The sequence below is a fragment of the Acomys russatus genome, chromosome 6 (genome assembly GCF_903995435.1).
Source record: "Acomys russatus chromosome 6, mAcoRus1.1, whole genome shotgun sequence".
NCBI classification, from domain to species: Eukaryota; Metazoa; Chordata; class Mammalia; order Rodentia; family Muridae; genus Acomys; species Acomys russatus.
The window spans coordinates 19,490,762-19,515,243 of record NC_067142.1 but is presented as its reverse complement, the minus strand read 5'-3'; the positions used below and the strand labels follow the sequence as shown (position 1 = coordinate 19,515,243).

Genomic DNA, 24,482 nt, shown 5'->3' with positions numbered 1-24,482 from the left:
TGAAAAATGATTTTTAAAATTAATTAGGTAAAAAATAAAACAGTCAAGGAACATATTTATTTTTAACTTTAAAAAGTTAAAAATTTATGTGTTATGGGTATTTCTCATACACATCCATGCAGCACATATATGGAATGCTTGCAGAGGCCAGAAGAAGGCTCTGGAACACTTGGAACTGGAGTTACAGATGGTCCGAAGGGCAGCCTGTGGGTGCTAGAAATTGAACCTGGTCCTTTTGGCATAGCCACAAGTGCTCTTAATCGACACTCTAGTCCCAATGAACATAGTCTTAATCCTGACTAGAGAAGATTCTCAGTTAGTTTTTATAGGAAGACAAAACTACACAACCCAAAATTATAAGACACAAAAGAGAACTCAATTCATTAAAAGCAAGAGTTGGCAGAACTGGATGTCGCCTTGTTTGACTTTTAAGTAATAAACTATTGAAATTTAAGCATAACTAGTAAGTATACAAATATAAGACAGGCTGGCGCATTGGAGCATGCCTATAATCTCAGCATTCTGGGAGACCAAGGCCAGCCTGGTCTACAGTGCTAGTCCAGGACAGCAGAGAAATCCTGCCTCAAAAACAATCAAACAAAAAGAATACAAGACAATTGCATTTTATCCAGCACATCTAGATATTTTGTTGCAAGAATTTTTAATATCTAGTTTGCCATACTGTCTGAAAAGAAACTTGGTAGTTTAGATTAGGCTACCCAAAGTCACTATGAATTATCAGCCTGAATGCCAATTTTAAGTGGGAGGACTAAATATAAACTACTGTTCATCATCATCATCACCATTATTATTATTATCATCATCATCTTCTTCTTTTTCCTCCTCTTCCTCTCCCTTCCTTCCTTCTTCTTTTCTTGCTGCTTCTTCTCCCCTTCCTCCTCCTCCCCCCTTCTTCTTCCTCCCCTCTTCCTCCTCCTCCCCTCTTCTTCCTCCTCCTTCCTTTTCCTCTTCTTTTGTTTTCTGCTTTTGTTTTTCAAAACAGGGTTTTTCGGTGTAGCCTTGGCTGTCCTTGATTCACTTTGTAGCCCAGGCTGGCCTCAGACTCACAGAGATCCGCCTGCTTCTGCCTCCCCAAGTGCTGGGATTACAGGCATGTACAATAGCCTTTCATTTTTAACAAAACAAAAAACAACTATAAATAATTCTGGAGTCAATAAACATCAGAAGCTTATAACCCTGCCACATAGTACTTTGAAGTCTGCACAGTCTATACCTCAGCCTCTTCGTCTCTAAACCCTTAAAGGTTTTAGGTTTTTTTGACAATAAAAGAATCTGAGCGCATACACTTAGCAGCAATGTCTGGCAGTAAGTATTCAGTAAATACTAGACATTGTTAATGTTACTATTAGGAATTTAGCTATATATAACTTCTTTATTAGGCCTTCCTTTTCTGCACAGAAAAATTTTACATAGTTTCACCAACCCTAAAACTATGGGGAAATTTCATAATACATAGAAAATTTTTAGTTTTAAAAAAGTATTTCATATTGCATCTTTTAATTTGTTGTGTGTGTGTATGTGATTCGCCTGTGGAAAGAGGTAAGAAGACAACTGGTGGGAGTTGGTTCTGTCCTTCCACTGTGGAACCAAATGTACATCATTAGGCTCGGCATCAAGTGCCTTTGCCCTTTAAGCCTAATTTTTTTTTAAAGGTTCAGTTTATCCTTTATTTGTCTCCATTTCTATTTTATGAGTGACTTTTTAAAAATGAGTTTAAAAAATCTATTGCCATGGTGTGTGTAGCTCAATTTTCTTAACCAATATATTTTATTACAATTTATTAACTGAGTGTACGTCACTTATAACCCGACTAACCAAAACCATAGGAAATGAGGATTAAGGAACACAACAACAAAACTGTAAGGATATCAGTTCCGAGGAGCGATTCTCCTGGCATAATCAGCAGGATTTCTTCTGCTGGCACCTGGAGTAACCAGAACCCAGAACCTCAGCAGGAGCCAGAGCCCTGAAGCCTTCCCTCCAGCTAGCGGTTCTCTCTAGGAGCTTCTCGAAGTGGAGCGGTGAACAGCCAAAACTATTGGAAGTCTCCAAAAGCCCCGCCTCCGGATCTGGGCTCATTTATATATCTCCTCCCAGAGTCTGTTCATGGGATCTTTTCAGCTGACAACAATCAAGCTCCCGCACTAGGTGGTTGGTCTTCGAGTGGATTAACATCACCTGTTCTCTCACAAGACCATTCCGATCCATCCACACTTGGGATCCTAAAAAACAGGTTTCTCTCTCCTCCGGTGTGTGTGCTTATGTGTGGGTGTATACATGTATGTGGATGCCTGTCTGTTTTGTGTACATGGAAGCCAGAGGTAAACCTTATCTTCCTCAATCACTTTCTGCCTCACATTTTGAAACCTTATCAAAATCACCGTTTGCTTTTTTGAGGTTCCTATTGTCTGCTATGAAGATCTATTTCTGAAGATGTTCTTTTATGCAGAAAGTGAGCCAAGTCTATCTTCTGATAATGGCCGAAGGATTTTGGTCTTTTAAGAGCTATTAAAATGTGCTGTTGGGTCATAGGGGAGGGGAATGGGGTGAAAATGAGAGGGAGGGAGGAATGGGAGGATGCATGGGATGGGATAGCAATTGAGATGTAATATGAATGATTTTATTTTTCAATTAAAAAACATTAAAAAATAATAATATGCTGTTGGGCTAAATATGATGGGAGCTTTCCCCTGTATCCTACTGATCTTTAGGAGAGCATCTTTAGAAATAAGATGATTACATTTTAAAATGCAGAGTCCTTTTATTTTCCAGTGAAGATACACACACACATGCATATATGTGAACTCTATATGTATAATGGATCAAGTTGTAGTTACTGCAAGGAATCCCAGTTTTGTCTTGGACTTTTTCTTTTCACCACATCAGCCCTGCATTCTATACAGCACAGCTCTGGTGCTGTTGAAGTAGCAGCTCTCATAGCATAGGGTCAATGAAACTGCTTTATGTGGGAACAAAAGCCAACAATTAACCAGCTAATAAGGAATCGGTATAAATATTTTCTGTTTAACTTTTGCTAATTATGCTTTTCAAAGAGTATCACTCTCTGCCTGTGTCTTCCCTGCAGTCAGGTCTCACACATCGCTCCTTCTTCTTGGCCTAGCAACAAGAATCTTGTTTAGTCAGGCAATTATTGTTTACTTAAAATTCTAGTAACAAAACGAAGTTCTGTCAGGGATAGCTTTTACTTGTAAAAACACAGTTTATCCTAAGTTATTTGTAGATGTATTATCCCTTGATCTTTAGTGATTCTCTTAAACGCCTTCTTCTTTTACTGGTACTTATGTGAAATAAGGAATACTGAAAGGCCAGAAATAGTAACAGGGAGACTAAAAACCTCTAAACTCTAGAATTGTTTCAGTATACTATTTTATCATTCACCAACTCAACTAATCAAATATTAATTAACTTCCTTTTAAAAACAGCCTACTGAAAATTGCTAGTTCATGGCAAGTTTCTCCTTCAGCTGTTTTCTTTTAATTCTCATCTGGGCAATTTCATCTGCTCTATTTATCCACCCTTTCAATGGCATCCTATAAAGAATATGTCCATTCTGCACATTGCCTGGCCCAACAGGCTTTCCTTTGAAATGTGCATAGAAACCTCTGTGACCTTGAAATTCTTATGCTCTTCATGCCCACAAAAACATTATGTGGACAAAGCCAAGGTTTTTGCTGCCAGCCTGAGTGGTAGCTGGACCATGGTTAAAGTAGCCTCCGTGTGCCTGATACTGCTGGGTTCGTGGAAAATGCTTCTCTAGGTGGTCTTGTGCAAGCAGTGTGTCAGGTTGCACCCTCTACTCAAGGGAAAATCTTTTCCAGTGAGTTTTAAATGAATTTCCAATAATTAAAATTATTTGGCCCTGGCATGGGTGGAGTCTCTCTGATATCTAAGGCAACCTCAAGAAATCTTTTTATTTTCTTGGTACAAAAACTTGTCTTTTTTTTTCCCTAATGACTCTTTAACAACCACAGCCTTATTGTCAGCAACTTTAAGTGCCAGACTACATAATTTTCTGGCCAAACTACATATGTTTTCAATCTTCCTGTTTTGTTCCTTGCTCCAAAAACATAGTTAATAAACACTGTTCCATAGCCCAAGTGATGGATTTCTTCCATTGGATTAAGTAACAAATTACCTTTAAATTCTGCTTCTCTCAAACTCTCAGGGCACAGACAAGATGCAAGTTTTGTTTTGTTTTGTTTTGTTTTTTGGTTTGTTTGATTTTTGCCACACTGTACAATGTAGCGTCTCTAGTCTATCGTAGTCTTTATTCTCATCCAAACCTTCACGAACCTGGCCTTCACTGTTGTGTTCCTATCAGCCTTCTCCCACCTCTAAGTCCTCCTTATATTTTATGCTTTGACTTCTTCAGCTCTTACGACCAGTTTTTCCTACATTTCTCTCTTAGGTAGTCACAGTATCTACTTCACTTCTTGGCTTCCGGTTTTCTGTGTTGGTTTCTTGTTGATGTTAGCACCCACCCACCCCACTTCCCAAACAGTGAAAGTCTTAGTATGAGTCCACGGTCTTGGGCTGTGTTAAGCAGAACAGTATAATGGAGTCTGTAATAGAACAAAGCAGCTTTCTTCATGGAATCCAAGAAACCGAAAGACAGGAAGTATTTAGGGTAAGATACAGCCCCTAATGTCCTTATTTCCTCTACATCCTAGTCTCCAGAACCTCCCCAGATAGCATCCCCAACTGAGCAACATATGAGCCTGTGGAGGATATTTCATATCTAAACCATAAAATATGCATGCAGTCTTCTATCTCTTGCTTGTGATGTCTTCATGACATCTGTACACTGCCGGCAAGAAGACTTGTTATATGTGATACCTTTGCTTTAGGCTTTGAGAAAATAAAGATCTCTTGGTTTGAACTTACCCAGTCTCTTTTACTGTAATGGGGACAACAGAAGGTTAATGAAGCAAGAGATGAGCAGACCTACCTTTCTTTCTTTCTTTCTTTCTTTCTTTCTTTCTTTCTTTCTTTCTTTCTTTCCTTCCTTCCTTCCTTCCTTCTTTCTTTCCTTCTATAATGACTTTCCACTTTTTCAATGTGGCCACATTAGGAAGAGGGACAAAGAAGTCTCCCAAGGCCAGCTTCCTCTTTCAAAGATTATTTTTATTTAATGTATTTGAGTGTTTTGTCTATATGTGTTTATGTGCAGCATGTGCATATAGTGCCCATGAGGGCCAGAAGAGGGCATCAGATCCCCTGGAACTGGGGTTAAGGGTGGTTGTGAGCCATCATGTGGGTATGAGGGACTGAACCCAGGTCTTGTGCAAGAGCAGCCAATGAGTGCTCTTAATTGCTGAATCATCTCATTGGCTTTTCAGTTGTTGTTGTTTTTTTTTTTTTTTTAATTTATTATGCATACAGTGCTCTGCGTGCATGTACATCTTCAGGCAGAGGAGGACATCAGATCTCATTATAGATGGTGGTGAGCCACCATGTGGTTGCTGGGAATTGAACTCATGACCTCTGGAAGAGCAGACAGTGCTCTTAACCACTGAGCCATCTCTCCAGCCCCAGTTGTGGTTTTTGAATCTTCCTCCTTCTCTTTCCTTCAAAGGTTATTGTATTTTAAACTGAATTTCTGTTTTTCTTTTAATATTGTTCATTTTAAATCAACAAGGAGCACCATCAGGAATTCATTTGCTAATCCAGATGCACAAACACAACATTCTTGATGTGCCATTTTTTTCCTCACTTATAGTTAGTTCCTTTGTTGTTAGTCTACTGTTTTGGACTAGGTGCATATGATTTTGATGTCTTTGATACTCTTTAAGTCACCAAAATTCTTGTTATGGTTATTACAGTATCTCTTAATGGAACTTTCTGTTTTTGTTCTTTCATTTATAGATTACTTATTTTTTGTTTTTTTGTGTATGTTTTGCTGAATATGTGTCTGTGTAGCAGGTGTGTGCCTGGTGCCCATAGAGGCCAGAAGAGGGTTTCAGATCCTGTGGAACTAAAGTTATGGATGGGTGTGAGTCACCATATGAGTGTTAGAAACTGAACCCAGGTCCTCTGCCAAAGCAAGAAAGGCACTAAGCCATCTTTTCAATCCCTTCTGTCTTTATTCTTAACACCTCCATTTCACTACATAAAGCCATATGGCAGCTTTTGTTTCAAATTTTATAAACTTTTATGTGTTTTAATTAGTGCATTATTTGCACTTCAACTGGAGGTATAACAAGAAACCAGTCTATTCCGTCTTGTTCAGAAGAGAAGACTGCATTAGACTCACCTTAGTAGCTTTTTAAAATATTAAATTTATTAATTATTTTATGTGTGTGCATGTTCTGCTTGCATATATGTCTGTGTACACTTGTGTGCTTCTAGTGCCCAGGGAGGCTGGGAGAGGGCATCAAATCCCCTTGAGTGGGAATTACACATGGTTGTGAGCCACGACCTGGGTGTTGGAACCAGTGATCTCTTCAAGAGTAACAAATTCTCTTAACCCCGGAGCCGTCTCTCAAGCCCAGCCTCAGGAGCTAGACCAGTTTAATCAGAACGATGAATGTGCAGAGAGCACTGTAGCAGTGCGTACGTTTGCATGTAATGCAGGTAAGCAAGTGGGCACCAGCACTAAGTTAGTAAGTGCTGTTTGACGCACATGCTTCTTCCGCTGCTTGTTAGTCTTGACACAGTTTTGACCAGTAAGACATGATGTGTAGTCTTTTTGTGGTAACTTGGTTTGTTCTCTTGAACAATATCATGTATGAATATGGGTCTTGGAGTTGCTGATAGTGCTGCTAGAGGCCTGCAAACACACCAGCACTAGAATACAGATGAGGGAGGAGGAGGGAGCCTAGTTCTTGATTGCCTCTCATTGGCTGATGTAGCTCAGGAATCTGTTCTACCTATTTACATTATGAAAAAATACTCCTATCAGCTCTGAGATTGTTTCTGATTTTATTTAGAATCTGTCTACGGTAGCCAATGAGAGAAAATACTATTGGTAAAATAGACCGGTGCTATATTTTTCTAGTGAACACATGGATGTGTTTAAGCTATCTCCTTCAGTATTGGATTTTATTTCGCTGTTCAGGTATACCTGGAGCAGTTGATACAGTTACTGCTTTTGCTTAATATTTATAAATTTAGGCTGAGGAGATGACTTAGTTGGGTGTAAAGTATGCAAGTACGAGGGCCTGAGACAAGATTCTCAGTACTCATAAAAAGCTAGCACAGCACCACCTGTCTGTGACTCCACGCTGAGCTGTGGAGACAAGAGGACCCTAGGGACTTTCTGGCCATCCAGTTTATCCTAAAAGGTGAGCTCCAGGTTCACTGATGGACCCTGACTCAAAAATAGGAGAGGGGCAGGTGAGATGGCTCAGCAGGTAGGGGGATTTGCTAACAAGCTTAACCACTTGAGTTCAGTTGCTGGAACTCACATGGTGGAAGGAGAGAACTGACACCTAAAAGTTGAACTCTGACCTCCACATATGTGCTGTGGCATGTACGTGTGCAGTTGTGTAGACACATGCACATAAATGTAAAAGTAATGCAAAGAAAGATAATGGAGCAAAACAGAGGCAGGGTCTGGCATCAACCTGTGACTTCCACATGCACACACAGATGAGTGCTTCTGTACGTACATACAATGTTCTAATTGTTTCCCAACAAATTGTGTCGTTTTACAGTTTTGTAATTGAATAAAGATTTTTTTTATCTTACTCATTGCATTTTATTTTTTGTTTTCTACTCATGGCATATCATTGTGATTTCTTATTTTAATTTCTATTATTATTGATGAACCTGTTAATTATTTCTGTTTTATCTATTAGTTTTTACTCATTGTTTAGTAAATTATTCAATCATGTCTTTTGTACCATATTTAGTAGCTGTGGAACATGGGGATAATAATGTCTACATGATTGAATTAGCTAAAGTGAGATAGTTTCTAAAATTCTATAATTGTAAAGTTATATTCTGACAAATCAAAGGCCTTTCTCAAATGTCCTGCAATTTTTTCTGTCTTCTGCCTTTTGTGACTTTTACACAAAACTGTATTTTAAACTGTAGTCAACTTTATAATCATATTTCAATGTAAGAATAAGAGGCATAGAGAGATAGCATGTGTGTGTGTGTGTGTGTGTATGTATTACACTTAACATAAGTTATGTGGCAGCAATATAAAATAACAAAAATGCCATGATAATAGTCTATAGGAGGCTTTTCAATCAGTAGTTTATCTTCATATTTTCATTTTCTCTATGAACCAGTTTTCCTTAAAATGTATTATGTCACAGGTGACACTTTACTTTCAACCAAGCCATTGATATAGAAACAATGGCCATTTTGTTTTTGTTTTTTTAAGGAAAACAAGGTATGCAAGATTAAAAAGCATAAAGCACCAAGTGTGGTAGAATATGTCTTAAAATATTTTTTTAAATTCACTTTACATCCTGATTGCAGCCCCCTCCCCTCCCAGTGCCCCTCTTTCCCATGGTATACATCTTTAATCCTCAGGAGATAGAGGGAGGTGGATATCTTTAAGTTCAAGGCCAGCCAGGGATACTTAGTTTCCCGGCCCGCGGGTCCAGTTATTCGTGGAGCGGGCGAGGAGGGTCGCGACCTGTGAATTAAGAATGGGCCGGAGAGAAACAGGGCCCAAGGAAACATTGCTTGTCAAGAGCCGTTTATTGTAAGGGGGTATTCAAATTTAAAGTGAACTTCAGGGAGGGCGGGGGTAGGAAGGAATGCAGTGGAAAGTTACAAAATCTTCTGGGCCAGGCCCCAAGGGCAGCAGGTGTGGAGTGGGGCGATTATTCAGAAGTCGCGATTACACCGAATGTTCTCTTTCTCAAGGTCAGGCTGGATCTTTTGTGGTTGCCAGGCAGAATAATATCTCAAGTATGCAGACAGCTGTGGCTTTCAGCCAGCAGGGCCTCTCAGCCACTGGGGCAGGTCAGGCAAGGACCTATGGCTCCTGACAACTTAGTGGGATCTTGTCTCAAAAAGAAAAAAAAAAAAAGCATAAAACACAGCCTACTAAAGATGCTTTCATATTATTTTTCTTCCAGAAACACGATCAGGGGCAAGTTCTGCTGGATATAGTCTTCAAGCATCTTGATTTGACAGAGCGAGACTATTTTGGCTTACAGTTGGCTGACGATTCCACAGATAACCCAGTAAGTTTAAGAACTTATAGGTTCCTTGTAGTTTTTCTCTTTTTGTTATAATGAGTTTTAATATTTTTTGATATAATGAATTTTAACATTTTTAATTGAATAATTAAACATAGAACTGTTATTTCTACCACAGAACTTTATATTTAAATATTCAAAAAGATCTATCTAATGCTAGCATGTTTCTAAGGAAGACCCTTGAGGGTTTAATTTTTTTTTGGCTTTGTTTGTTTGTTTTGTTTTTTGAGACAGGGTTTCTGTTTTAGCCCTGGCTGTGCTGGCTTCAAGCTCACAGAGAGCTGCCTCTCGAGTGGTGGGATTAAAGGTGTGTGCTACCAGGCAAGAGTTCAGTCCTTAAGCCGGGCATGGTGGCATACAAGCACTCTGGGAGGCAGAGGAAAGCAAATCTCTGTGAGTTCGAGGCCAGGCTGATCTACAGAGTCCAGAATAGCCAAGGCTAAGTGGAGAAACCCAGTCTCAAAAAAAAGAGAGAGAGAGAGACAAGAGTTCAGTTCTTACAGTGTCCATGACTAATTGGTGTGTGTGTGAGTGTGAGTTGCATGCATATGAGTGTGTGGGTGTGAAAGACAGAGCAGGGTGTGGCGTGTCTTCTTCTGTCACTCTCTGCCTGTTTTAAGAGGATTTCTCACTCAACTGGAAGCTTACTGTTTTGGCTCGGGTGGCTTACTGGCAAGCTTTCAGGACTGGTCCCCTAATGCCTGAAATTACAGGCAGAAACAGCCATGCCACGTTTTTATATGGATGCTAAGGGTTCAAGTTCAGGTCCTCATGCTTGTACAGAAAGCATTTTTACTCACTGAGCCATCTCCCCAGCCCTTCTGATTGTCACTGTGAAATTATCTCAAGGCTTTGAGGATAATTAATATATTAAAAAAAGGGATTCCATTCTTTAAAGAGAAAGGATAGGAGTAATATTATTAAGAATCTGCTGTAGATATATTAATCAACTGTTTTATGTTTAGTTCTTTTTTTTCTTGTGTTTTATTGTTGTTGTTGTTATTATTATTCATTTGCTTTATGTCTTGGCCATAGCTCCCTCCCTCTTCTCCTCCCAGTCCCATCCTTCCTCCCTTCCTCCTTCTTCTCCAATCCCCCCTCCCACCTTTTCCTTAGAAAAGAGGAGCTCCCTACCCCCCAAGGTCATCAAGGCACATCAAGACTGGGCATGTCCTTTCCCTCTTGTTGCTTGGCAAGGCAGCCTAACAAGGGGGAAGTGATGGAAAAGCAGGTGGCAGAGCCCGTGTCAGGGACCGCTCCCATCTCCCTTACTAGAGGGTGCACATGAAAACTGATCTGCCCATTAGCTGCATCTGTGCAGGGGGCCTAGGTCCAGTTCATTGCATGGTCCTTGGTTAGCGCTTCAGTCTCCACAAGCCCTCTGGGCCCTGCTTAGTTGGTGCTCGTGGTCTTCTTGTGGAGCTCCTGTCACCTCCAGGTTCTTCTGTCCTTTCTCCCAGTGTTTGGCTGTGAGTCTCACCATCTGTTTTGAGCCTCTGCTTGGTGGTGTCCTAGGCTCCTTGTGTTTAGTTCTTACTTGATAAAGAGAATCATTAAGTTTTAAAATGAAAAATAAATGCTTACAAAGTATAAAAATTTAATGAAAAATTGATTAGTTAAGTAACCAAGAAAGGATGTGAATTCCCATCTCCACTCCAACACCTATGCTTTCTTTTCAACTAAAGTTTCTTCAAGAAAAATAGTGCTAGTAGATGTTCAGCAGTAAGGATGCTTGGTATATATGCCTGCTGAGTTCTATTCTTGGAACCTGTGTAAAAGTAGGAGAGAGCTGACTCCATAGCATTGTCATCTGACCTCCAAACGCATGCATTGGTATGCACCTACCCCATGCACAATAAAAGAAAAATATGAGAAAGATGCACATTTTAAGGAGAGGTGGGAACATGTAATGAAATCACCCATCACCAATCAAAAGGAGTAGAGAAAAGTTCTAAAATTTCTCATATATTTTAATTTTGTTTTAAATTTAAAATATTTGTATGCCAAAAAAATAAAAAATAAACAAAAATAAAAATCCAAGGAGACAGAAAAAAAATATTTGTATGCTATAATATACTATTTTCATGTGTATAAATTCATATATTATGGATATACTAGTTTTTGAAGATGAAAATTACTCTTGCCTTTAGTAAGTAGGCATTGAAATTTAATTGAACTTATTAAAAAATGAAAAGGACATGTAAACCTTTTATTTTTGTCTTACAGCAAATACAGAACCATGTCTCTGTAGCATCTTTCTTGCATATATACAGATAAGTTTTTCGTTTGTGAAGTTTGTAATCTTAAAATTTTACCACAACTTTAGCTTTTGACTTAATATATGTGCTTTGTTTGGTTGATTTGTTTTGTTCTTTTGTTTTTGTTTGTTTGTTTGTTTTTCTATTTGTCTTTTGAACAGGATATCATGCTGTAGACCAGGCTTGCTTAGACCACCTCAATCTTGTCTCAGTTTCTAGTGCTGGGTCACAGGTGTGCTCTACCACTGATAGAATGTATAACAATAATTTTTTGTATAACAATAATTTTAATGAGATAATTAATGATATCTAATGAGGAAATATTATAATACTTATAATACATAATTTTAAAAATAGTTAAGGTTCCTTAGTGGCCTTTATCATGACGTTATTAAATCTTTAAATTTATGATTCTTGTGAGTTTCTGAGCTTTTTGTTTCTTTGTTTTTTTGTTTTTGTTTTTGTTTTTTCAAGACAGGGTTTCTCTGTAACAGCTCTGGCTATCCTGGACTCTGTTTGTAGATCAGGCTAGCCTCCAACTCACAGAGATCTGCCTGCCTTTGCCTTCCAAATGCTGGGATTAAAGGCGTGTGCCACCATGCCTAGCTGTTTATGATTCTTGTGCATTTCTGAACTTTAAAAAAATATCCTTTCTACATTGAATTACAATGTCTGTCTTTAAGACAAAGACTAGATTATAGGTTACTGTTGGCTTGATCTTCCTTTAGGTTCTCCTTACAGTTTGCATTGTGGGCACATTTGCTGGTTCATCTCTAACTTTGTGATTTTTCAAACTCGAGATCACATGAAAATTATATAGGAGATATAGTCCAGGTCACATTAAGACAATCATTATTTTTTACTAGTGTGTGATATGGCATACGTGGCTAAAAAATACTTGTATTTCAAATGTCACTATTTATCATACTTCAGACTCTTATTTCCAATTGCCCACACTTCTTTGGTAGCCTGCTGGAACATGAAGGATGCAGGATGTCAGTGTCCAGCATGCTGAGAAGAATGAACCTGTCAGGTCTGATCCAGTGTCAGTATCCCGTTCTTTTGTTCCAAAAACATATAATTTCTCACAGGCATTATATAGTCCTAAAATTATAAATGTATGAGGTGTGCGGGAACATTTAGGTAACTGTTAAAGAAAATATTTATGACTGTGTTAGTTTGCTGTGATGTAACACTCTGAGCAAAAGTAACCTGGGGACAAAGGAGTTTATCCCATCTTACTGCTGCAGTCCATCAAGGGACATCAAGGCAGGAGCCTGAAGCAGAGACCTTGAAGGGCCTTGGCTTACTGGCTTGCTCCCAAGCTCATGCTTGACGACTGCCTTTCTAACGCATCCCAGGTCTACCTCCCTAGGAACGAACACCCTTCTACATCACCAACAATCAGGAAACAATATTGCTTCTAATTTAATTTTTTCCTACCTAACTTTTTTCCAAAATGTAGTCGTCAAGTGAATCAGATTTGCAAAAACCATTATGCTGGTTCCTCAGGGAAAAAAGAAATCTGTCTTCTTTATTTTTCAGAGGTGGCTGGATCCAAACAAACCAATAAGGAAGCAGCTAAAGAGTGAGCATACTATTTACTTGATGTTTTGCAAATGGGCCTTGTAAAGATGATGAGCTAATATAATCTGATTAATTAGAGCTGTTTCTGTTAATTCTAGGAGGATCTCCTTACAGTTTGAACTTTAGAGTTAAATTCTTTGTAAGTGACCCCAACAAATTACAAGAAGAGTATACAAGGTGGGTTTGTGGAACTCTTTTTTTCTTTCTCTTTCTCTTTCTTTCTTTCCTTTTTTTTTTTTTTTTAAAGTTTTATTTAATGTATGAATGGTTTATCGACATGTACTCCTGCATGCCAGTAGAGGGCATCAGATAGCATTGAACTCAGGACCTCAGGAAGAACAGGTGGTGCACTTAACTGCTGAACCGTCTCTCCAACCTTTGGAACCATTTTTTTGGAAAAAATTGCCAAAGCTCTAATATGAAAAATTGAAATTAACTGGCAAAAATAATAACCAATCTAAAAATGTGAATTTCCAAACCATCATATAGAAAAGTTTATAAATGTTCCAAGGCAGCTGTTTCCTCCATGAATGCGAGAACTTTCAGGAACTGGACACCCAGAGCTACCTCATCCAGACAGAAGGAGCACTGCTAAAATTCAATGAAGAAATGAGATGGCATTGGATTATGTCCAAGGCACGTTGCATAGTGAAAGTTTCTGTCCCCCCATTCTCCCCCTCCCGCCATGTGCGTGTGTGTGTATTTTCCTCCTTTCTTTTCATTGAGTAGAACGTAAAATTTCTAAAATATACATATAACCGTCATGTGTACGGTGTGTTTTTAACTTTTAAATCCAAAGAAAATACGCTTATGTTTATAAAAGATATTGAAGGGATAAAGCATATTTTGGCCTCTACGGGCCCAACTTATTGCCCATTCATTCTGAGTCTCAGCTCATCATTTCCAGTTGAGAAAGTACTCAAGAATGAGCCACGTTAGACAGCTGGGATGTTTTCAACCACCAAGAGAACTCAAGCCATTTTTTCTTGAAAAGCAAAGTTGTATTTACCCCTATAGCTTTAGGTTTTGTTGTTGCTTTATTTTAATCCCTTTAAAGCTATATCTTATTTTATGTCTTTGATATTAAATATTTAAAATAATTTTAATCATTTAAATAATTCTTAGTATACTAAAATTTTCCATGAACAATTTTAATTATAAAACAGTATACATTACTTTTCATTTCCAGCTACATATAAAATGAAAGCAACTCACTCAATATTATATGCTGTAGACTATTATTGGTAATCAGACTTTTAATATATAAGAAACACAATTAAAACATCAATAATTTAAAATTCTATTTCTGGCTTTTTTTTCCTTTTCAAAAAATATATTTTATTAATTTATTCTTATTACATCTCAATGGTTATCCCATCCCTTGTATCCTCCCATTCCTCCCTCCCTCCCATTTTCCCCTTACTCCCCTCCCCTATGACTGTGACTGAGGGGGACTTCCTCCCCCTGTATATGCTCATAGGATTTCACGTCTCTTCTTGGCTATTTCTGGCTTTTTAATGTTTATGATATTTGCTAATATAGACAATAAAAATACTGTTGGTTACCTTGTCTTAGTTATTTCCTTTGTTGCTTTGAAGAAGCAACTTAAGGGAAGAAAGGTTCATTTTGACTTGGAGTTTAGGATTGATTACAGCCCATTATGACAGGCAGGCATTGCAGCAGGACCATGAAGCAGTTAGTGTTATTACATCTGTAAGCAGAAAGCAGAATGCAAACAGGAAATAGGGCTGGGTTGTCAAACCTCAAAGCCTGCCCCCAGTGACTCACTTCCTCTAGCAAATTCTACCTCTTTAAGGTTCCACAACAGCACCACCAGCTGGATACCAAGTATTGAAACACTTGAGCTTGTGGGGACATTCTATAGTCAAACAAAGATAGGTTCAATATTTCATTCACACAAAAAACTGGATTCCCTATTAGAACCTAACTGTGAGTGCATGTGTGTTAATAGCATGCTCTGGAAACAGTGAGGGTATATTTCATTGATAATTGAGTCAGAACTTGAAGAAAGTAAAACTGTGTAAGCAGTTAAGAATTTACTTGTGCTCAAGCTGACAGTGTAGGAGACTTTGTTTTTTATTAGAAATAATGTTTAGTTTCAATTTTCTTTGTTTTAAAAGTACTGATTTTGGTAAATTGTGGTACATGACTGCATTTATTTAGTCATTATACTAGCTGGAGAAATGGCTCAGAGGTTAAGAGCACTGTCTGCTCTTCCAGAGGACCCTAGTTCAATTCCCAGCACCCACATGGTGGTTCACAACCATCTATAATGTGATCTTATGCCTTCTTCTGGCCTGGAGGTGTACAGAGCACTGTATACATAATAATAAATAAACATTTAAAAAAAGATTGCATTATACTATACAAACGTGGTTCTCTACCCTGATTAATAAGTTAAGATCGGTTAGGAGAGCTTTAAACCTCACTAATTGTCCATACCCGTAGATATTCTGATGTAATGTGACTCAGATGATACCTGAGTACAGATATGTATATGTTCCTCAGGTAATTCTAGCATTACAGCAAGGGAGCCAGGGCTAAGAAACACTTCAACGTGGGGCAGAAGACGATGGCTTAATGTTAGGAACATAGACTGTTCTCGCAAAGTACCCTACTTTGACTTCCAGCACCCATGTCAGGTGGCTCACAACTAACTCTCCCTCCAGGGAGATCCAAGGTACTCTCTTCTGGCCTCTGTGGGCACATGTATTCATGTGCTTATGTCCACACACTGATGCTTGCACACATAGATCATGGTTTCTAGGTTTGTTTTTATGGGTTTTCTGTATTTGAATGTGTTTGTCTCTAACTCTGTATGTGTTTTTTGTGCTTTTTCTTTGGATTTTTTTTCCCATTTGTATGTTGTGTCCTACTCTGATTTGTGTCTCTGCTTTTATATTATATTATTTATTTATTTGCCTGCTTTCTAATGAGAGAGAAAGAAAAAAAAGGGCATGTAGTTGGGTTGGTGGGAAAGTGGAGAAGATCTGGGAGGAGTTGGGAGGAGAAATATATTATATGAAAAATCTATTTTCAAACAAAAGAAGAAGAAGAAATACTTTAGTGTGACGATCCTGATTAGTATCAAGTACCCCCTTGGCCACAGCTATACTTTAGTATTGGCAATTACCAGCATCATTAGAATTGAATTTTTTTAAACTCTTAAAACATTTACACTAGGCAAGTGATCTTATTTCCCTTTTACAAATGTAGAAACTAAGGCTCACCCAAACTTAGTATTTTGCCCCATATTATAGGCTACTTTACACCTTGAATTCTGGTTTTTACTCTAATTCTCTTTTTTGGCTAAATGAATATATAAATGATCTTTAGTAAGTATAAGTAGTATTTGTGTAGGATTTTACAATTATACCAAGGACATGTATTATCTTTAAATCACAACTATGAAAGTAGTTTTGTACCAAGGAACTTTTAGATTTTTTTTTTCTTCTTTTTAGGGTGTTAGGCCTTGTGTATGCTAAGCACATGCTCTGTTAGTGACTTATGCCACTAGCCCAATCTTTAACTTTTGATTATGAGATCAAGTAAATCTGATAGAATTGTACTGTTTTGAATTAAGTAAATAATATTTATGTTTTGAGTTTTGACTTTTAAACATTGAGTGAGGTCCATAAATTCCCGGGTCAATGTTTAACATCATGGCATTTGTTTTCTTTCAATGATACTCAGCACAGTTAACTTTGCCCAGGTATTTACTAGCTTACCCACTATCAGGGACAGAAGGACGGTGCCATCTTGTAAGCAACCTCAGCAGCATGTCACAGTATACTGTTGTTCACGTTCAAAGAGGATGATCTTTTAACAAGTTAATACTAGAGCTATAGTAGAAGGGATTCCATTAGTTTTCTAATGAAAGAGCTTTATTTTTTCTTTTCTCTTTTTAAATAATTTTTTTAATTTTATGTACATTGGTGGTTTGACTGCATGTGTGAGGGTGTTGAATCCCCTGGAACAGGAATTACAGACAGTTGTGAGCTGCCATGTGGGTGGTTGGAATTGAACCAGGGTCCTCTCTCCAGCCATCTCTCCAGCCCCTAAAAGAGCTTTCTTAACTCCAGTGGAAGTAGATAGTTGCTTTTCCACATGAAGCTTAAAAACAAAATGATCTGCACATAGGCTTTCTTTCATTGGTTTCTAGTGTGCTCTTTTCTCCTAAATCACTGATGCTTAAGTTGTCTCTGCTTCCAGTTCTTGCATGGAACAACCCTAGAGTGTTATTCCCAAGTTTTCTCACTGGCGGCCAAGTCTTGGGAAGTTTTATAATAGAAACAAGATATTCAAAATTCCATAAAGTCTTACAATCAATTCACAAAATCCTGTTTCTGGCATTTTTGCTAATGTATACATATGTTGACTTTATATATGCGAATGTGTAGATAACAAAGGGAAATATTTAAATATTTAATTTTGTTAATGTGAGTATAGAGTATATAAGAACTGAAATCTGATTCTAGTAAATATCTTTTGTTTTTTAAAGGTATCAGTATTTTTTGCAAATTAAGCAAGACATTCTTACTGGAAGGTGAGCTCATTTTAAGGGTTTTCTTAAAGTATAGCTTTAAAATATTTTAAATTCTGTATTAAATAACTCATGGTTGATTGCTATAAATAAATTTTTAAAATGGTTATATGTAATAATTAGTTCCTTTTGTCAGAAGGTTTTTTGGGTTTCTTTGTCTGTTTTTGAGACGTTGTCTGTCTTATGTAGCCTAGATTGGTCTCAAAATGGCAGTCATCTCAACTTTATGAGTGATGGGATCATAGGGGTGTGTGTGTGTGCCACAAATCCCAGCTTACTTGATTTAATTGTGGTCAAAATGAATGCAGATAGAAACTTTCAGTGTCAGTAGTATAACATAAACTATAGCATACGTGAAATTTTATTTATCCTTGGTTATTTATTTTCTCTTTTGTCTTATTAGATTATCCTGTCCTTATAACACTGCTGCCCTTTTAGCTTCATTTGCTGTTCAGTGTAAGTATCAGCCTACTTTTAAGTCAAGGGCCTATCTTTTTGTAGTCTGTATTGATAATACATTGCCTTTAATGCAGGAATTCCTTAGATGTGTGGAAAGTAGAAACTATTAAGGAAATGCAATGTCCAGTTAGCCATTACTTTTATGTGAATTGTTGTAGCTTGTTTAATGTGGTTACATTAGAAACACATATTCCTTCCATACATATATGTGAATTAATGACATTGTTGATTTTAGTCTAATTAAAATACTAAAATGTGATATTTTCTTTTTCTTAATAGCTGAACTTGGAGACTACAGTCAGTCAGAAAACTTGCCAGGCTACCTCTCAGATTATTCTTTCATTCCTAATCAACCTCAAGATTTTGAAAAAGAAATTGCAAAGTTTCATCAGCAGCACATGTAAGCATTTATTTAATTTTCTGCTTATTTGGTAAGCTTTATTGGCAACTGTCGGTGGTTTGACTAGGTATGGCCCCTATACACTCATGTATTTGAATGCTTGGCCCATAGGTAGTGGCACTATTCTTAGGAGATGTGGCCTTGTTGGAGGAAGTATCTCACTGTGGGGGTGGACTTTGAGGTCTACTACTCAAGTTATGCCAGGTGTCGTACACAGACTTCTGCTGTTGCCTATGGATCCAGATGTGGAACTCTTGGCTCCTCCAACACCATGTCTGCCTGGATGCTGCCATGCTTCCCACATTGTTTTTAAAAGGAAAAAACCCAATCCTTTGATTTTTACCAATAAAGGCTCAGGAGCCAGATATTGGAGTGAAAGCCTACTAGGTCAAAGAGGCAGAGAAAGTAGCCAGTTAACCTTCCTATTCAGCGGTCATTCCAGAAGGAAAAAGCCAAACCCCAAAGCTAAAAGCCTCTTCTCCATGCTGTCTTAAATACCCTTCAACTCAAAGTCACTCCTTTTTGTTTAATTCCTGTCAGCTGGTTTCTTGTTCTGCCTCTTGATCTATGATTGATTTTATTTAATCCTGTGTACAGAAAGCTCTTGGTTTAAAGGTATATGCAAGGATGAGCCACACCATAGCTAGCTATTTACAGTAAACAGAAAGTTCTTGGGTTAAATGTGTGTGTTAGAGCTGAGCCACACCAAACAAGAAACAGGAGCTTTACAGTTCACAATCTCAGGGTTTACAATGGATCAAATATCCTGTGATATTACATGACTAAATCTCTAAAACTGTAAGCCAGCCCCAATGAAATGTTTTCTTATGTAAGAGTTGCTGTGATCATGGTGTCTCTTCACAGCAGTGAAACCCTAGGCAGAAACTAGAAAGAGAAATGTTTCATATCATTCTTAGTTGTTGTTGTATTTAATATAGAAATTTCATTTCTTTATAATAATAAATATGAATAAAATCTTTATAATTTATAATATTAGTATAAAGACTACATAGATGATTTATATTAAAAGCATTTCACTGCTTATTTTACAACATGTATGAGCTTTGTTTTAATTTCTGAAACAACCATAAATAATATGTAAACAGTTTATTTGCTTTTATGTAACATTGTCATTCTTTAATAAAGAATTTTAGGAGTCTGGAGAGATGGCTCAGTGGATAAGAGTGCTTGCTGTTCTTAGAGAGGACCCAAGTTTAGTTCCCAGTACCCAAATTAGGTGACTTACAATTGTGTGTCACTCCAGCTTCAAGGGGTCTTGATGCCCTCTTCTGTCCTCCATGGGCACTCACACACACATGCCCACATATACACACATACACATGTAATTAAAAATAAAATAAATTTTTAAAAAGGACAATTTTAGAGTAATATATTTATAATATGCAAAACAATTGACTTGGTAATTTTCAGACTCTTGAAAGATGTTAAGTCTGTTTAGTAGTTAATGAGGAGGAGGAGAGTAACAATCTAATGCAATTCTTTTAATGTTCTTTTAAAGGTAGAACTTGTTTTACTCACAGTAATATTCAGATTTGAGGGTTTTTTTAGTTTCATCTTTTGTGAAATTTTTTTCAGATTTATTTATTACTTCATATGTACAAGTGTTCTGCCTGTCTGTATGCCTATAGATCACATACATGCCTCCTTGGTACCTACAGAGGTCAGAAGAGAGTGTGAGAACCCTTGGGAGTAGAATTCCAGACAGTTGTGAACTACCATGTAGGGAACTGAATCTGGATCATCTTCAAGAGCAACCAGTGCTCTTTAAGTGCTGAGCCACCTCTCAAGCTCCTTGTGATGTTGTTTTCAAGAAGAGACATGTTTTGTTTTCTGTTTTGAGACAAGAACTGCAGAACCCCTTTCCTCGAATTCACCACGTAGTCCAAGCTGGCCTCAAACTCACAGATATGCCTACCTCTGCCTCCCAAGTGCTTGGATTAAAGGATTAAAGATGCCCTGTTTTAAGAATTGTTCTTTGTTGGCTCAGAATTCAGCTTTGCTTTAACCTATGATTCAGAATAGTAACAGAACAGATAGTGTAAAATATTGTTGAAAAGTCTGAACTGACTAGAGTTAGACTTCCTGGCTTGAGCTTCTGGTCAGATTACTTACTATCTTGTTACCTTGGCCACAGTCCTCTGTTTCTATTGCTCTATTTCCTTATATAGACATATAATTGGGATAATTAAAGTATCTTGAATTAGAAATTCAAAGTGTTTCCTTCCTTCCTTCCTCCCTTTCTTTTTTGTTTTTTGAGGTTTGTTTTTTTTCAAGGCAAGAGGTTTTTTGTGTAGCCTTGGCTGTTCTAGAACTTGCTCTGTAAATCAGCCTGGCCTCAAACTCATAGATCTGCCTGGCTTTGCCTCTCGCGTGCTGGGATTAAAGGTGTGTGCTACCACTACTGGCCAGAAATTGTAGGTCATAAGATTATACATAAAAAGTTTTAAAGCTGGTACCTAATATATGTTAGGCACTAAGGAAATATCAGTTCTTACTGCCAATTTGACAATAAACCAAGTGTCTCAAACATACTAGAAAACAACAGCTCAGTACATAATTTTGAAGAGCCAAGCTCTTCATGGCTAAGCATAGTAAATACATATTTTTACATATAATACTGTGTATTTGTTTATATTATAATCTAATATATCTAAATATGTCACCAAATATTTTGATCAAACCTGGACATTGCTCATGTTAGGAAAGTGCTCTACCATTGAACTAATTGCTCAGTCTGTATATATTTTAAATGCTTGGGGGAAATAATATTGTATTGGATGTGAAATTTTCTGAAATCCATTGTCCACAAATGGACACTCATGTGAACAGGTATTCTCATTTATTTCTGTTTTCATGTGGCTTGGTTTTGCATGATAAAATTGTTGCTACAAAGATAACTTACCCAGAAGTCCTAAAAATATTCTTTATTCCTTGTTGGTAAAAGATTTTTTGACCTTGGATCTGCTATAGACTATAATGATTTGAGAATTTAAACTGAGAGGTCTATTGTGGTGAGGATGCTGTTTTCCTCTAAAAGCCATCTTTTTATAGTAAAACCTGGTTTGAAAATAATTTGGAGTTTCAAAATTAATTTGACAAAAGTCCCTGAAATAAGGAAAGAGCCTATATTTCTAGAAACTAGTTCTCTTTGAAAAGCTAATTCATGAGATCTATAAACAAAAATTCAAGTACCTAGTTTAATTGGGAGAATTTAATTAATTCTTTTGTTTTTGAGGGGTCACATTGATTTTGATTTTGCGTTGGCATATAGTTGGCTCCTTTCCAGTATCTGTAAGGAAAAGGTTGATAACTTTTATAATTTGCTGCTATCTAGCTTGCTAGAACCATATAACTAAGATTATTAGAACTATATTTGAAATAGGGTAGACCTTTTTAAAAGACTATTTTAGAGTAGTTCTGAAATTTTTGTTTTAAGAATCACTATTATTATTTTTTGTTCGTTTGTTTTGTTTTGTTTTTTCAAGATTCTCTGTGTAGCCTTGGCTGTCCTCTATTCTCTTTGTAGACCAGACAGGCCTCAAACTCACAGTGATCCGCCTGCCTCTGCCTCCCACGTGCTGGGATTACAGGCGTGCGCCACTGCGCCCAGTTTGAATCACTATTATTATTATATTATTAAATATAAAGCTTAGACCCATGTGACATTACTATACTGTGTATGATGTACTTTGAAATATATAGTTAAAATGAATTGCTGAAAAGTTAAAACAGATAAACAAATTTAATGAATACAAAGGTGCGCTAAAAAGCCCTTGATGCTCATGCTTGTGTGTGTTTATGACAGAGTTTTCTGTAGATTTTCCATGTAGTTATAGTGTATAAAGTGTATTCTAAAAATGATTTAAAGTTATATCTGGAAGTAAGTGGCTTTGTTAATAGCTATAAGCTCAGAGGTTTCAAAATGTGCTGTATTCCTTTTCTTTTTAATCTTCTGATCTGTATTACTCCCCAGTAGTTTGTTTCTAATTGCCACTGTCATTGTTTGTTTGTTTTAGTTTTTTGAGACAGGGCTTCTCTGTGTAGCCTTGGCTGTCCTGGACTGGGTTTGTAGCCAAGGCTGGCCTCAAACTCACAGTAGTCTGCCTGCCTCTACCTCCCTGAGTTTTAAATATATTTTAAGATATTTCATCACTCTCCTCCTTCCCTTCCTCTAATCCCTCTAGTGTGCTCCCTGACTCCCTTTCAAATTGATGCCCCTTTCCTTTACTGTAGTTACATATATAACATGTAACTGTGTATGTATATGATTATATGTGCATACATACATGAACACAGTTTTCTGAGTCCATTTAGCTTGTGTGTATATGATTTCAGGGCTGACCACCTGGTATTGGATAACCAGTTAGACGGTTCATCCCTGGAAAAGACTGATTTTTCCTCTCTCAGCTGGCATAAATTGTTTTTTAGTGGTGGGACCCTTTGAGATTTCCCTTTTCCCTGTTAGCATGCCTATTGAAATCACTATTGTTTAAGCAGTTATATTGTTTAGGTATCATGGCCGAAGCTTCTGTATCAATTCTAGGAGACACAATCTTATAGCAAACTTCCTGGTTTGCTGTCTTGTGCAGTCTTTCCCGCCTCTTCTTCAAGATTCTCTGAGCCTTAGGTTCAGGAGTTGTGTTGTAGTTGTATCCAGTGGGGCTAGGCTCTGCACAGTCCATTGTTTTTCTGCATTAAGACCTGTTATGGTCTTCTGTGATTGTCTCTTATTTGCTATATATAGGAGCTTCTTTGATAAAACGGGGTAAAAGCTACACTTAACTATGGGTATAAGGAAAAGTTTTAGGATCTAATGAGGAATTATACTGGTCTAGTAAAAGGATGGAAGTAGGTTCTCTATAAGGTCTGTGACCTCACTAGTCCTAGGACTCAGTGTATTCTTATGTTCCTGGAAATAAAATAATCTGGAAAAAATATCAGTTACTGTAAGTATGTCCTTAACAGAAGTCAGATGTTACTACATAAAACCAAAAGAGGTATTTGTCTCAGTGATTAATTAGACTCTTCATTTCTCCACATAATCTTTTTGTAATTTGTAATTTTCGTTATGTATCTTGTTTTTGACGTGATGTTTTCTTTACAGTGGCTTATCTCCTGCAGAAGCAGAATTTAATTACCTAAACACAGCACGAACCTTAGAACTCTATGGAGTTGAGTTCCACTATGCAAGGGTAAGTAAAGAAAAATTAGATGTTGAGTTAGGCTTCTTTCAGGCTTCTTTCCTTGGTATCAAAGATTTTTAAATCTTTCTGTGTGTGTACAGTGCTGGGGTTATTGAACCAGGGCCTTATGTTTGGTGAACAACTCCTTAAAATGTTAATTCTGAACGAATTGGGTAACAGCATAATTTCTTTTTGCTGCTGAGAAAAATTTACTCTCAATATAAATATTTTGTTTCTAACACTGAGCTATCTCATAGTCAGTTTTTATTTGTGAAGCCCGTGTCTGGTTTGTATTTGCCTGAAATCTCTTTAAATTTACAATCACTGGCTTTTCACTATGTAAGTGTTTTCCTGTGTGAAACATTTTTGCCTTTCTGAGACTGTTATCCTTCCTCTTAATTATATTTGTGAGTGGCTGTCCATTATATGTAGCTATATTCCTTTTTGTGTGATTTATCAGGATTTTATATTCCTTTGAAGTACTTAAAGCACATCTATTTTCAGTAAAATTATAGTCATCAATTGAGTCAGCAATGGAGTTTTTGTTCCTTTAGATACATTCTTGGGTCTAATTTGGCTAGTATTAGGCAGAAAAAGGAGGAAGAGCCACAATTTTCCTAAGGTAAATTATTTTGAGCTTGTCCCAGTACACAGACACGTGCAGGTACATAGTCCACTGGGGAAGTTCTTAAAGTTATATCCTCTAGTGCTTTTGTCCATCAGGGTCTCACCTGATCAGGTTCCGGGCATTGAGCTCTGCTTTGTATGCTTAACAAAACGTGTGTCCGTTTCTCTTTGTTGCTTTGG

At 37.3% G+C, this 24,482-nt stretch overlaps 1 protein-coding gene across 2 annotated transcripts in view; it reads left to right on the top strand.

Moving 5' to 3' along the window:
• Nucleotides 1-24,482, top strand: part of Ptpn4 (protein tyrosine phosphatase non-receptor type 4) — a 149,824-nt gene that overhangs the window by 57,759 nt on the left and 67,583 nt on the right. The window contains exons 3-9 of one of the 2 annotated variants that reach the window (XM_051147265.1): nt 9,081-9,188; nt 13,007-13,049; nt 13,147-13,225; nt 17,571-17,615; nt 18,016-18,068; nt 18,351-18,471; nt 23,597-23,684. In XM_051147265.1, the coding sequence (XP_051003222.1) occupies nt 9,081-9,188; nt 13,007-13,049; nt 13,147-13,225; nt 17,571-17,615; nt 18,016-18,068; nt 18,351-18,471; nt 23,597-23,684 (537 nt within the window). Of the gene's footprint in view, nt 1-9,080; nt 9,189-13,006; nt 13,050-13,125; nt 13,226-17,570; nt 17,616-18,015; nt 18,069-18,350; nt 18,472-23,596; nt 23,685-24,482 lie in introns of both variants that reach the window. The other variant, XM_051147264.1, reaches the window with a different exon arrangement.